This window comes from Vulpes vulpes, chromosome 2 (genome assembly GCF_048418805.1).
Source record: "Vulpes vulpes isolate BD-2025 chromosome 2, VulVul3, whole genome shotgun sequence".
Lineage (NCBI taxonomy): Eukaryota > Metazoa > Chordata > Mammalia > Carnivora > Canidae > Vulpes > Vulpes vulpes.
The window spans coordinates 128099928-128115901 of NC_132781.1; the positions used below are offsets into that span (position 1 = coordinate 128099928).

Below are 15974 nucleotides of genomic sequence, written 5' to 3' on the forward strand. Positions count from 1 at the left end.
GTATAAATGCTGGGAGGTGTGGTTTATAGGGGCCATCAAAGTATAAAAGTCTACCACAAGTATATACAGAATTGCATTTCCCCTTCCCTCCCTCACTTTAGGATATATGTTAGTCAAAGTTATCCCTCATTTTTTTAAACACCAAGTTAGCATTTCATTATCTGGATAAATCATAGTTTATTTAATGAACTCTACATACTAATGGATATCATGCATTTTCCTCTTCATTACTAAAAAACAGTATTGCAAACATACTTTTTATATATGTATCATTTTACACATCTGTGAGCATATCCATAGTCTGAATACTTAGGTCTATAGTATGTGCATGTGTACTTGTTTTTTCTTTTACTTTTTAATAACTGCCCATTAAAAAAAAAATCAGTATTTTTTTTGGATTGAGATATAATTCCTATACTATACAATTCACCTCTTTAAATTATACTATTGATTAGTTTTGGTCTTTTCAGAGTTGTAGCCAGTAATTACAGTCAACTTTAAAACATTCTCATCACCCCCATAAGAAACTCCAGGCCAATTAGGCCAACCCTAGGCAACCATTACTCTACTTTCTGAAGTCTATATATAATTTGCCCACGCTGGTTATTTCATAAACAGTAAATGGAATCATGTAGTGTATGTGGTGTTTTGTTACTGGCTTCTTTCACCTAGGATCATGTTTTGAAGGTTCATCTGTAGTATAATTTGTATCAGTACCCCATTTGTTTTTGTTCTGTTTTCTGGGGTTTTTTTTCCCCACAAAATATGTTTATTAATCAGTGTATGCATTGATTTTTGCCATATACATATATATTTTAAAACAAAAATTATCTATGCCATATCATTCTTGTTATTTTTGTTTGTTGGTTTAACATTCAGAATAAATTTCCAATCAACATAGTTCTCTAATTATATTTGGAAGTACTCCATTTTTAGCTATAGAATAACATTCTTTTGTATGGATATACACATCTGGTTTGTCCATTCATTTAGTTGGACTTTTGAATTGTTTCTATTCACGGTTATTATGAATAATGCTGTTGGGAACATTTGTGTACAAATCTGTTTGTGTATATATCTTTTCACTTCTCTTGGGTTTATACCTGGAAGTGGAACTGCTGGTTCATGTTTTCCAAAGCAGCTGTACTATTTTATTTTCCCACCAGCACTGTATGAGGGTTCTAATTCTTTGTTCTCACCAACATTTATTATCTTTAAAAATTAAATTAGGCATAAAAAGAACTAGAATTTCCACTGGGCATTGATGGAAAAACCAAGTTCTAGGAGAAACAGTGAAGTGGAATGAGTAGTATATATCACCTTTGCCACAGGAGTTTTTGTCAGCCTTCAGTAAAATAAATGCCTTAGTCTGGGGCGAGTCACTTGCCATTAGTTCTCTATAGAGTCTACCACAGGAGGAATTCCATGTTAGTGTTTATAAATTACCAGTTGCAAAAGAGCATTTAGTAACACCTTAAGTGGAAGCCAGGAAATTGGATTTTAATTTTTATCACTAGAAATAAGTCATCTTTATGCTTTTTTATCTTGGTTTACATAATACTTTTCAAAGTACTCAAATATTTACATTTTTTAAAATTACCACATTTGTCTCAATCAGCTAAGTATCATTAGTTACAGGGATAACTGAGATTTTAGAAGTTTGTGATGCGGTATGTTAGATAAAAGCATTTGTAAAATGCATTTTGTTCCATTATATTTTGGAGCATTTTTTCAGAATATAAAATGCTACATGGCCATCTGGTATGACCCTTTTTTAGGTAATTGTGTCTTATCAAGAAGTAAGCAATTTACTTAATACAAAAACAATGTTGTGAAGTTTCAGAGTGGGAGAATCACACCACCTCGAAGAGCCCCTTCACCAGATGGCTTCTCACCATATAGCCCAGAGGAGACAAACCGCCGTGTAAACAAAGTTATGAGAGCCAGGCTGTACTTACTGCAACAAATAGGACCCAACTCTTTCCTGATTGGAGGAGACAGCCCAGACAATAAATACCGGGTGTTTATTGGGCCTCAGGTAGGATCTTTGACCATTTTACATTTTATTAGTATCTGGTATTAACTCAGATGTATATACCATAACATTCTTAAAGTTACATCACTTAATTTTCTTTAGTAAACTAAAGTGAATTTAAAATATATTTTGTGTTTACTTAATAAACATTTTTATTTAATGTACTTGTGAAGGTCTCTAGTATACTTAATATACTTTTCTTGCATATCCTTACATATCTTACCATATAAGAATAATGAAGCAAATTAGTAGCAACTTTGTTAAACTCAAAAAGATAAAAAAAAAAGTGATCATCTTAGAACCACAGATTTATTACTCATAGGTTCTCTTTTAACTCTAGAACTGCAGCTGTGGGCGTGGAACATTTTGTATTCATCTGTTGTTTGTTATGCTCCGGGTATTTCAACTGGAACCTTCAGATCCAATGTTATGGAGAAAAACTTTAAAGAATTTTGAGGTAACTTTTAATAAATGCTTTCGAGTAAAATTACTAACAAATTTTTATGGCCCATTCTTGACAATTTTCCATGAGGTGTAAATTTAATTAGACAGCAATCATTCTGAAGGCATGAAGATATTTAATTATTATTTGAGGCTTATCTCTTATAATCCACTAATTAGTTTTTTCTTCCAGACTGTAAAGAAAGTAAACACTGACCTATAAAAATACTGTCTTTAGTAACCTATATATATTACTTTTGAAGCTCTTAAATTGGCTTTGTGAAAAATTTATGAAATAAAAGACAAATAATTCAACCTCTAGAACTCTTCATATGTATATTATGGCACGAATATCATTGTTACTGTCTTTTTTCAATGTTAGGTTGAAAGTTTGTTCCAGAAATATCACAGTAGGCGTAGCTCAAGGATCAAAGCTCCATCTCGTAACACCATCCAGAAGTTTGTTTCACGCATGTCAAATTCTCATACATTGTCATCATCTAGTACTTCTACATCTAGTTCAGAAAACAGGTTAGTACTTTTTAAGGAATTAAAAGCATTAATCCAGTGTTACTTTCTAATTTTAGAGGTATTTTTTTATATCTATTAAATTGCTCTAAATTAATTTACTTATTGAATCTTGACTTTTAAAGTTAAAATCAGGGGTAAGCAATATTAAAGGCCATCTCAGTATGTGTGTATATACACACATATATGCATACATATATAGGGACTTTTTATCCTGAACAACTACACTGTTGAAAACTGGCACCTTAAATATCAGAATAGTCATTTCACAAGAAAAGTCAGGTGGCAAGTATAAAATATAAGTGGCTGCTGTTTATCTGTCATTACTTTGTGCCAAGCACCTAAAATGGTGTCTAATTCTGTTCATATACCAACCTGATTATCACTCTTTTGCAGACAGTGAAGCTGAAGCACTGTATAAAAAATATTCTGTAGTTCTTTTATAAATAAATCATATACAAGCCAAAGTGGTTTTCCAAAATCACTTTCAAATGTAGGACCTTTAAATTGAATGACATCACTTCTTTTAATGATCTTGCCAGAGAATTCTCATTACAGGCTATTTTACTTGTGAGAATACAAGGATGCTCTTCTAAACAGACTAATCGTTAGTAATTAAGAGATAAAGTAGCCATTAATCACAGTTATTTAAAATCTGCGCTTCTCAAACTCTTCCATTTCCTAACTGCTGATAAAAATGAACACGTAATGCTAAAGGGTCTGAATGAACATGTAATGGTGAAGGATTTTTACACTCAAAATGACAGGTGTAAAAAAATTTTCAAATCTGTAGTATTATTAAAACACCTGTGAATTTTCTTTCCTTTCCAAGTTCTTTATTGGGTTTCTTCATTGGTTTTAATGTAAAAATGAGTTTTTTAAATTACTCCAGAAAGGAGTGCTGCTTCTCTTAAAAGGGCACTTCTGATATGTTCCTGAGGGACCTGTTTGAGAAGCACTAATCTTAAGTAATTAAATCCCATCTTCATCCCATCAGTTTTTTTAAGTGTTGTAACTGCTTCAAAATTCATGAAGAATAGATCAGGCCAAGGGATTTGTGAAGAAAAGAATGGAGAGACCTATGGGAAAAGTAAATGTTTGAATTTTCTTATTTTTGATTAAATGAATAGATTTTAGAATCATAGAGTTTTACAAGTTTTTTGGGAATTAGAGATTTCTACTTTACATGGTTCGGTGATAACTGAAGCCAAAAGAGATCATGCAACAGCTCAGTTGAGTAAAGGCAGAACCAGAACCTCAGTATCTTGACTTCTTGTTCAGGTCTCTTTCCCTTAACTCCTTATCTCTTCAAAATAGATGAAAAAAAAATGAACTTTATTTGTTAAGCTTCCTGAGCCAGACTTATTCTGGAACCATCCTCCCTTTGATTCACATTCCTGTAGTTTTTTATTTTGGAAAAAAAAAGTTTAAAACCAGGTAGTCAAAGTCAAAATAGAAAGTTTCTCGCTAAAATGAACAAAGATAACTTCTAAACATGGGCTAGTCATAATATGGAGGTTTTATTAATTTGTTTGGTTTACTATATCTGTGGGGGGGGGACCACAGAAGCTATAATCTTGATATACTGGGATTATGCTGTGTAGCTAAGTAGATTAATGTTTCATGTAATCGGAAATTTTTATATCTAAAGACTACAATTTTTTTTTAAGACTACAATTTAAAAAACAAAACAGGAAATTTATCTGGAGACCTGACTGCATTGTATTAATTTTAAATTATATAAGAAACAATTAAAGCCAGAATTCGGACAAATTGAATATACTTTAAAAATTTTGATGCAGTAAGTGTACTTTTAAGAAAAAAAATTTAATCTGAGAAATGCAAAAGATTTATATATATATATGACTCTTTGTCACAGTATAATATAAAAAATTGAAATACCCAGCAAGGGAATGGTTAAAATATACTCATATCAGGAATAGTTCATACAGATACTAAAATTATGCTTCTGGGGTGCCTGGTGGCTTGGTTAAGTATCAGACTCTTAATTTCAGCTCAGTTGTCATGATCTCAGGGTTGTGAGATTGAGGCTGTGCAAAGGCTCTGTGCTCAGCAGGGAGTCTATTTGGGATTCTTTCCAATTTTTACCACCCTTCCCTCTGCTCACACTTGCTCTCTCACACGCTTTCTCTCTCAAATCTTTTTTTTTTTTTTTTTAATTTATTCATGAGAGAGAGAGAGGCAGAGACACTGGCAGAGGTAAAAGCAGGCCCCACGCAGGGAGCCCAACACGGGACTCGATCCCAAGTCTCCAGGATTAGGCCCTGGGCTGAAGGCGGCGCTAAACCGCTGAGCCACCCGGGCTGCCCTCAAATAAATAAATCTTTAAAAAAATTAATGCTTCTGAAAAAAAAAAATGCTTCTGAAGAATACTGAATGGCATGAAACAAAATGTAAGTTATAATACCGTATATTACGCATGAACCCAGTTTTTACATATAAAGGTATTGTGGGATCCATACATATTTAATGAGCAGAAATTTTAATGGTTATTAATAGGTGGCATTATTATGAGTGACTTTTATACTTTAAATACTTTGAGCTTTAAGATTCATCAGGTCACAGATTCATCTCTGTCACAACTACTCACCTCTGCCCTTGCAGCTCAGATAGCCACAGAGGATAAGTGAATAAATGGGTGGGGCTCTGTTCCCGGAAAACTTTATTTACAAAAGCTCACAACAGACTAATTTGATCTCCTTGTAGTACACTAATACCTGCTCTCTACTCAAATGACTTTACTTCTGATAAAACTTGCTAAAAGGGGATCCCTGGGTGGCTCAGCGGTTTAGCGCCTGCCTTTGGCCCAGGGTGCGATCCTGGAGTCCCGGCATCAAGTCCCACGTCGGGCTCCCGGCACGGAGCCTGCTTCTCCCTCCTCCTGTGTCTCTGCCTCTCTCTCTTTCTATGTCTATCATAAAAAAAATAAATAAATCTTTTTTTTTTAAATAAATAAATCTTTAAAAAAAACTTGCTAAAAAGAAAATGTGAAATGTAGAAGTGAGAAATGTTTCTACTGCTTTCTTAAAATATGAAAATACAGAAACAGTTCATGTCCAATAATAAATGGATGAAGTCAGAAAAGCATTTAAGAAATAAGTTGTACCTGCAATTGGACTGAATTGTGGAATTTTCTTTTTTCTTCTAAATCTTTTGAATAAGCTCACTTTGATGTAATTTGAAAGTTACTTGACCTGGGATCATCTCTGCCATTAATATTTTTATTATAGATTGTTGTGTAAATCATTTCTGCAGTGTTTTTGTTAATTTTTATCATTACTGCATGCATATTTTGACAGCATTTCCTCACTCAATATAGCTTCATTATCATGAAGAGAGCTAGAAGGGGCAAATGAGCAGGAGGGAGAGAGACTAGTACGTGTGCCTTTACCTCAGGAATCATCCATCATGACTTTGCTGGGCCTGTTCAGCTTTTATGAAAGTTTTTTAGGAAACTGTTACTTTGCTGTCAACTATTCAGACCTGTTTTTCAGGAATTATAGTTTAAAGTTATAGAAGTGTAATATTAGGCTCAGAGAAAAGCCTGAACTTAGTAGAGACTCAAATTTGTACGAGTAAGTAGATTATGAGTTATTCTCCTGAAATTAAAGCCTACCATGAAGTGATTTTATGATCTTTGGCAGCTTCTTTAGCATTTCAGAGCCTAATCTTTATTTTATAAAGGAAAATACTGATTTTTAAAAGCTACTCATGACATCATGAAGGTTCAACAAAACTTTATGAAGTAGAAAACAAAACCCCCGTCTCTAGTCTGAGCTGCATACAAAACTAACTACTGTTTAACAGTTTAATACAACTTTTAAAAATTACATAAAGAAAATCGAATTCTCTGTACTATTTGTTTATACTCACACACTACTACTACTCTCATCTTTGTTTTTTAAACAAATGTAAAAGTCATGCTTTATATTTTGATCTGAAACTTGCTTTTTTTTTAAACTTTTGATACCTGGAACAGTTTTCCTGGGTCAGTACAAAAATAGACACTACTTTTTTTTCATGGCTGTATAAGATTATATAGATATGCTACAATTTATTTTGCTATTGCCATAATTAATGAACATTTAGTACACCTCTAATTTTTTGCCTATTAAATGCAACAAATTTTCTTTTTCTGTTTATGTATTCCAAATCTCTCTGTAGGATAGCATCCTACAAAATAGGTTTTTTAGGTCATAGATATGTTATATTAAGTAATTTAAGAAATACTAGCAAATCCCTTTCCAGAAATTTCATTTTTTACTTCCACTAGCAGTATATATGAGAACTTGTTTTCCTATGCCAATACCCAGGCCAGATGTGACCAACCTATACAATTTGTGTCAATCAGGTTATTTAAAAAAAAAAAAAAAGTTTTCATTAAAATGCATTTTGTACTTCATTTTTCATACTTACTGGCTATTGGTATTTTTCATTTCAATTGCCTTATCTTCTTTGCCATTTTACTATTAAATTACTAGTATTTTTCTTGCTGATTTTTAAAAGCACTTTCTGTATTAAGAATAGTCTAATACATAGAGTATCCTTCACATATACCTGATAAAGTTGCAGGTTCACCATAAATGGAATCATTCTGTACAAATCAGAATTCTGGCATGGTGTCTGGTGTTCTTCACCACATAGTATGTTGTGGATGTATGTTTTTGTCATTGTTTGTGAATGTCTTGGAGACTTTTTTTTTTTTTGAGATTTTATTTATTCATGAGAGAGAGCGCATGCGAGAGAGAGAGAGAGAGAGAGAGAGAGAGAGAGAGAGAGGCAGAGACATAGGCAGAGGGAGAAGCAGGCTCCATGCAGGGAGCCTGATGTGGGACTCAGTCCCCGGACTCCAGGATCACGCCCTGGGCTGAAGGCAGGCACTAAACCACTGAGCCGCCCCCAGGGATCCCAAGCCCGAGCCCTTTTCTTTTTTTTTTAAAGGCTTCACAGTGTGTGAGTGTACTGCTTTTTAAACTTTTTGATGTTCATTTGGTTAATTTTTTCTTTATGCTAAATACTGCAGAGAACATTCTTTCATACATATATAATCTATTATATAGATTATAATACAAAAATAATAAAATCTTATTTTGTCTCTTTATTTTCTTATGATATATTCCTAGAAGTCTAGTTGAAAGGTTTTGTATATTAACAATGTAACATATGTTTCTAGCTTTGTTTCTAGGAAAGTTGGACCAGTTTATGGACCCACACAAAGTGCTTCTGATGGGCCTTCAAACTTAACATGGAGTAGATGAGTTCTAAGGTCCTCTCCAGTAATTGAAACCTTAGAACTATTGGCATATAGCATGTTTGTATATAGTCAAACCTTACAACAGTTTGTTTAAAAGGTACAATAGCAGAATTATGGGGCTACATGGGTCTCTTAGATTGTACTTCATATATTGAATTGTATTCATAGCAAGAAAAGGTTAATTCATACCCACAACCTATAAATATTTAGTGGTGCGAATCTTATTTAAAATTAGTATACTAATGTGAGAAATAAATACTTCCCAAATAGTTCTATAGAAAATGCTCTTAACAAGCATTTCTAATTAGTTTTTTCATATTTAAAGAACCCAAAACTGCTTTTAGCTCTGGTGTTAATCCTTTATTATATTCTTTTGTGTCTAATGCTTTCCTCTCCCCTTCCTTATAGTATAAAAGATGAGGAGGAGCAGATGTGTCCTATTTGCTTGTTGGGCATGCTAGATGAAGAGAGCCTCACGGTGTGTGAAGATGGCTGCAGAAACAAGCTGCATCACCACTGCATGTCAATCTGTACGTGGCTCTTCTCCTCCCCGTGCTTACCCAGCACAGTTAGCACATGAGCCCACTATGTGAGTTAGGGTTCTAACATGACTTTTAGGGAGACTAGGGAGAGAAGAAAAAGAACTTTAGGCCCTTATTTAAAGTTTTCACTAGAGTTGAGGATCTGTTAGGAGATGAGGTGTGTGAGCAAAGAAATGTAATACAGTGTGATATGTGTAGTAACGGAAGGCAGGCACAGAATTTAAAACAAAATTCTGGTCTGGAAGATGTATGTGGAGGTGAGGAGGTGAGAAGATCTGGGCAGGCATGACAGGGTAACATGAAAGCAAGTTTTGGAATAACATAACTAGGTAACCAAGTAGGTAGAATGTTTTCAAAAACAGCAAAATACATGTTGTAACTTTAAAAAATAGCATTTGCAGAAGGTACACGTTAGAATAATTTTGCCTCCTGTGTTTGCCTGCTTCTACATAAATATATGAAATTATTTTTTGAGATTCAGTATAAACCTATACTAGCCATTAGCAACAATTATTATATGTAACTACTTAATGTTAAGCATTTGTATTTTTTAAGTGTTTTCCTTTAATTTTCAGGGGCAGAAGAATGTAGAAGAAATAGAGAGCCTTTAATATGTCCCCTTTGTAGGTCTAAGTGGAGATCTCACGATTTCTACAGGTAACAATTTTGAATTAATGAATTGGATATGTTTAATAAAAAATAAAAATGTTCTCAGGGTGTTATTTAAATCTTTTAATTTTTTTTAAAAAAGCTTTTGTTAATTTTTCGTTTAGCCATGAATTGTCAAGCCCTGTGGATTCCCCTTCTTCCCTGCGAGCTGCACAGCAGCAAACCATACAACAGCAGCCTTTGGCTGGATCACAACGAAGGAGTCAGGAGAGCAATTTTAACCTTACTCATTATGGAACTCAGCAGATTCCTCCTGCTTACAAAGATTTAGCTGAGCCATGGATTCAGGTAAGTAGTTCTTGTTCTTCATTTCTCAAATAAACCTTTACAGACCAATTAATGTAGCTGTCTACCAGTTGTTTATAATTTAAGGAAATACTTTTGCTTGCCTCCCTCATGACCGATAATTTGATCGAAAATTTTACCTTTGGTGTTAACACTCTCCTGCTTATTATAGAGCTTAAACTTTGAAAATTCCTGGAGTCACACCTCCCAGCTCTAGAAAAATCTCTAAACAATCAGACATAAAGGATTATCTAAGGATAGACACTAGACCTCTTCAGTGCTAACCTGTTCAAATGTTTAATCCCATTCCTACTAAGAATTTCTATCATTTTTCTTGTTTATTACCATTTAAACTCAATCTTGGCCTGGGTGACTCAGCGGTTTAGCGCCACCTTCGGCCCAGCGCAGGATCCGGGAGATCGGGTCCCATGTCAGGCTCCCTGCATGGAGCTTGCTTCTCCCTCTGCCTGTGTCTCTGCCTCTCTCTCTCTGTCTCTCATGAATAAATAAATAAAATCTTTTAAAAAATAAAATAATTAAAATAAACTCAATTTTTTTCTGTATTCTCATGGCATATAATAGGTGCTTGATAATTGCTGAGTGGATGAATAAGAAAAAAAGTATAGTGTTTGCCTTATATTAGCCATTTTTATTTGTAAGGGCAGTTTCTGTTCCTTCACTTTCTCTTCTGATGAAATGCTTTTTCTTCCACAGTAAATTGGAATTTCTTTGGTGGGTTGGTGGGACTCTAATGATTTTCTTTGTCGTTGCCTACTTTGTCTATTACTTTTAAAAATGTAGAATCCCAAACCAGTCTCTCCAATAAACAATAGTGAAGTAAAATATTTTCAGTAATCTGTTAAATTCTGTTCAGTACTACTAAATTTGTAAACAGAGACACTGACTCAGCTTGTATATCATAAGGATTTGTTTCCTTTTTCTTTTTATGATTTCTATCTTCCTGTAGCTTTTGAATTCTCTTTTCTCAGTAATGTGTTATGAATCTAATAAAATCTGCAAAATTAATAAACACAAATTATTTCTTTTATCTGGTTCACTAATGGTACTTACTAAACGTAAGCCCTCACCTGCCCCTTCAGGAGTCCTCAAGAGAACTTTCAAGTTGATACTTAACTATTGGATGCTATCTTTCAAGGTAGTGGTCTAATCAGTTTTGCTTAAGCTTTAGGTTGGACTGTGCCTATATACTCCTTGTTTTTTTTTTTGATGTGATACAAGACAGAATTAAGCCTTAGATTATGGTATGCTATTTAACAATGAGTGCCAGCCATATAACAAATTGTATTCTAGTTGACTTATTCTCCTTTACTATCACCTTAGAACACATTTAAATAAATCATCATTCGTTTTTCCTAAAATTGTGTTTATTCATCTGTAAAATTCAGAAATTTTTCATATAAATTATGTAGGGTATTAAGTTTACTTTTAGCTAATGAGCCCATAATGTCAAGACCATGTACCCTTTCCTTGATTTAGGGACTCTGGCATTGCAGGCATGGTAATGATGACTGTAATGACATATAATCATAGGCATGTCACTATTCTTTTTTTTTTTTTTTAAGATTTTATTTATTTATTCTTGAGAGAGAGAAGGAGAGACAGAGCCAGAGACACAGGCAGAGACAGAGCCAGAGACACAGGCAGAGGGAGAAGCAGGCTCCATGCACTGGGAGCCCGATGTGGGATTCGATCCCGGGTCTCCAGGATCGCGCCCTGGGCCAAAGGCAGGCGCCAAACCGCTGTGCCACCCAGGGATCCCGCATGTCACTATTCTTTGCGGATTTGAACACAAGAGTTTTTTTCTTTTGTCTTTAGATTTTTCCACTCCATTTATAATAGTTCTATTTTGTTGAGTGTTTCTTTTTCTTTAACCTTTTTCTACAAGACAAAAAGCACATTAAAAGTTTTTGACTTAACTGTTGTCATCTAGAGGAGAAATATTCTATCTCTTGGACACTACAGTGCCTTTTTTTGGTCTGGCTTTATCTTGCTTCAGTTTCTTCTCTGTTAACTACCTTAATACAAAGTTTGGATACTTCATAGATTTTTTTTTTGTCATAAGCATAGGAGTACAGAAGCATATATAAATATATATGAATTTTAAGTGGCTGGACATATTTGAAACTGTAAGATTGGTGAAAATTTGAGAAATGTCCACAAGTTTCCTTTCATAATAAAAAATCATGCTTATTCCCAAATACTTTAGGTTCATTAGTTTTTCTCCACATTGAATTTATTGTGTTTGTTTGATTATAGGTATTTGGAATGGAACTTGTTGGCTGCTTATTTTCTAAAAACTGGAATGTAAGAGAGATGGCTCTCAGGCGTCTTTCACACGATGTTAGTGGGGCTCTGCTCTTGGCAAATGGGGAGAGCACTGGAAACTCTGGGAGCAACGGTAGAAGCAGTCCGAGTGCTGGAGCCAGCAGTGGGTCTTCCCAGACCAGTATCTCAGGAGACGTGGTAGAGGCATGCTGCAACGTTTTGTCAATGGTCTGTGCTGACCCTGTCTACAAAGTGTACGTTGCTGCTTTAGTAAGTAGCTTTATTACATAACTAAAGCATTATGGGTGGTTTTTTTAGAGCTTGTAGATATCACTCTTAAGATGCAATGAAACTTACTTTACCTGATTTAATTTTGGAAAATCCAAATTTTTATTCCATAATCCCAAGAAATTGCAATTTTCCATTAATCTCTTCATTCGCATTTTACTTGTTTTAATCTATTCAGGTTTTAATCTATTAAGGTTTTCTTATACACTGTTTACTTTTCTCCCCTAAAATAGCCATGTCTTGCTGGTCATCTCTTTAAATTTTCCTTACACCTTACACATGGTCAAATTAAAAACGCTTTATGGGATACCAAGTGATTGTAGTTACTTTGATTTTTAAAAAATTTTCTATTAGACATTAAGGAGAACTGGTTATTAATAAACATTGTACAGAAATTCAGAATCCTTTTCACAGAGGAGGGCTTCATGACATAGATGACTGAGTTTTTCTAGTTGAAGCTATTAGAAGTTGTCTTTCATGAGTGGGATGGAATGATGAAGAGGTTGTTTAATTTGCAATTTTTGAGGCTAATTTGACTTTCTCCATTCTGAGTATCCATATCTTAAGATAGGGTTTTTCGATCTTCGCACTATTGACATTGAGCCAGATAATTATTTGTTGGGGGCAAGAGTACTGTCTTGTGTACTGTAGGATGTTTAGCAGCATCCCTGGTCTTTACCTACTAGATACCAGCAGCAAACCTCTCTTCTCCCTCCCATCCCCTTGATGACAACCAAGAATGTGTCTAGGCATTGCTGAGTGTCCACTGAGGGTCAAAATTGCCCCAGTTCACAACCACTGCTTTAGAATCATTCTTACCTAGTCAGTTTTTAAAACTCCTTAATCTCTCTGTTTATTCTGGCTTTTTCTAATCCATTCTCTAGCAACTATGCTAATGCATAGCCTGATGGTTATGAACATGAATTTGGAGTTAGAACTGAGTGATCTTATAATTTATCATCCTGAGATATTTGAATAATCTAATCTGCTAGTTAAACTAGGACTAGCCTAGGCAGTCTGAACATAAGGTCACGATTATATAGAGACCTTAATTCAAATTCTGGTTCTTCCATTTGCTAAGCAGTATGACTTCAGGACTCTTTAAATTTCAGCTTTCTCACCTATAAAATAATGAAAATATTACCTCCTTAAAGACCACTTTATTTCCTAGCTTAGAAACCTTTAAAGGATTCACTTGCTTTAGCAGCACTTCCAAAAGTATATTTCATGGCAGTTTGGCAGGATTATGAAAAGTTCCCTGAAGAAAGTTCTGAGTTAAAATTGATGAACATTGAATTATAGAAGTTCAGTGAGTCTGTTCACTGCAAGGCTCCCAGGAACCTTCAATAAGCTAATGTACATTAGGAATTTATAAGAGCAAGAGGTAGAATGCATTATTTCCCAAATCTATCTTTACCGTGGTCTGTTTTTTCATGTAGAATATCCAGGGACCAGCGTACTGTAAAGACCAATGTTTTGGGCCCAACTTTTGACCTGTTCTTGTTACTGTTTTCCAACACAAACCTTCAGACACACTTGACTGTTCAATGTACTGCCTTACTGTCGGGTTTTCTTCTTAAGTTCAGATGGTTTCCCATCTAGTTTGTGAGCTGTGGGGTGAAGGGACTCTGAGAATCCTACTGTATTCTGTTTCCTCTGTAATTAGTGTGCCACGCATAATGGAGGCAGAAATGGCTCCTTCCCTTAAAGCTCTCCATTCTCTTTCTCCTCTCCTTTTTGTCCTTCCTCTTTTCCCTTTCCCCTCCCTCGCCATATATAATTCTTCGCTGAACCACTGAGAGTTAAAGGAGTCATGACATGACATTTCACCTTAAATATTTTAGCATATATCTTTTAACAAATACATTCTTCTGTATAACCACAATGCAATCAGCAGACTCATGAAATTTAGCATTAATAACAATACTGTTATGTACTTATAAAGTCCATATTCATATATCCCCAGTTGTTGCAACCGTGTCTTTTACAGCTAAGTCGCAGATTTTACTCAGTTTTCACCAGTTTAATTGGTGTCTGTTTAATGTCTGTTTTCATTAATGTCTGTTTTCTATTTTAGGGTCCAGTCTAGACACTCACATTGCATTTAGTTGTCATGTTCCCTTAATCTCTTTCCATCTGTGACAGTTCCTCAGTCTTCCCTCATCTTACATAGATCTTGACACTTGAAATGTGCTGGCCACTTATGTTGAAGAATGTCCCTCATTTTTGGCTTAGTATTTTCTCATAATTTGATTGGGTTTATGCATTTTTTGAAAGAATACCAGAGATGATGTGCCATTATTAGTGTACTCTATCAAGGGTACATGATGTTACTGTCTTATTATTGGTGATGCCGTCATTTATCACTTGGTCAAGGTGATGGCTATTGTGTTTCTTGCTATAAAATTACGGTTAATAAATGTCTTGGGAGAAATACTTTGAGACTAAGCAAATACCCTATTTCTCTTTTTTGCCCATTTGTCAGTGGGTCTTGCCTACAGCAGTTATTATTGTGGTGTTCAGTGGTGATTTTCTGTTTCCCTCATTCCTTCTAAATTAATTGGAATTCTTCTATAAAGAGGAACTGTCTCTTCTCCATTTATGTATTGATTCAGTTTTTATTATTTTTTTATTCAGTTTTTAAATTTCTAATCAATATAGGCTAATGGGTATTTATTTTCACCTATGGATTATAATCCAGGACTATCATCATTTAATTTGTTGCTTATATTATTCCAGCTTGGCCACTAGAAGCTTTTTTTTTTTAACTTACTTTGAAATTCATACTTCAAAAATAGCAGAAGTAGTTCAGAGAGCTGCTTTCTACCTCATGTTTTATTTGTTATCAGTATAGATTCATGGATTTTTTTTATTTGTGGGTTATAATCCTTTCCTGTCATTATTTTATTACATTATCTCAGATTTTTCAGGGTCTCTGATGTTTCTCAAATGCAGTTAAACTGACCTTCAGTTTTTTCCTCCCAGAAAACATTGAGAGCCATGCTAGTATATACTCCTTGCCATAGTTTGGCAGAAAGAATCAAACTGCAGAGACTTCTCCGGCCAGTGGTAGACACCATCCTAGTCAAGTGTGCAGATGCCAATAGGTAAGGCCCTATTAATGAACTGCTTCACACCCTCTTATATTAAAAGCCTAGCAACAAGCTTCACACCTGGTGAGTATTTGATACATGTTTATTAAATGAGGCTCTGAATATTGTTTTCTAACATGAGATTTGAAATTAAAATATAATACTTAAAGCTGTTGAACACTAGGGAGAAGTACTGATGGCAAGTAAAAACCAGGCTAACAAACTGCATGGATAACCATATTTTTGTGTTGTGATTTTCTTTTATTTTAAAATAATATTTCTTAATCTCAAATCCAGTTGAAAGAACAATAGCTATTATATACATAATCTCATTTTAGAGAATGAGTTACACAGGATAAGAACCAATAAAATCATTACACCTGCTTAAAAAACCAAACCATTCCATATTTGCTGTGTTTACTGACAGTTTATGCTAAAAAAAACCAGCAACAAATTGCATATATCTGTGCAACATCCTCCAAAACTGACAAGGAACAAGAATAATGCTAACTAGAGGGGTAAAAACAAGAAGG

The 15974-nt window shown here is 34.4% G+C and overlaps 1 protein-coding gene across 3 annotated transcripts in view; it reads left to right on the top strand.

Moving 5' to 3' along the window:
- Positions 1-15974, top strand: part of MAP3K1 (mitogen-activated protein kinase kinase kinase 1) — a 78898-nt gene that overhangs the window by 49739 nt on the left and 13185 nt on the right. For all 3 annotated transcript variants that reach the window (XM_072749953.1, XM_072749954.1, XM_072749955.1), the window contains exons 4-11: positions 1838-2038; positions 2376-2492; positions 2859-3007; positions 8688-8809; positions 9397-9478; positions 9595-9778; positions 12053-12331; positions 15335-15456. In XM_072749953.1, coding sequence (XP_072606054.1) covers positions 1838-2038; positions 2376-2492; positions 2859-3007; positions 8688-8809; positions 9397-9478; positions 9595-9778; positions 12053-12331; positions 15335-15456 — 1256 coding nt within the window. The remainder of the gene's footprint in view (positions 1-1837; positions 2039-2375; positions 2493-2858; positions 3008-8687; positions 8810-9396; positions 9479-9594; positions 9779-12052; positions 12332-15334; positions 15457-15974) is intronic.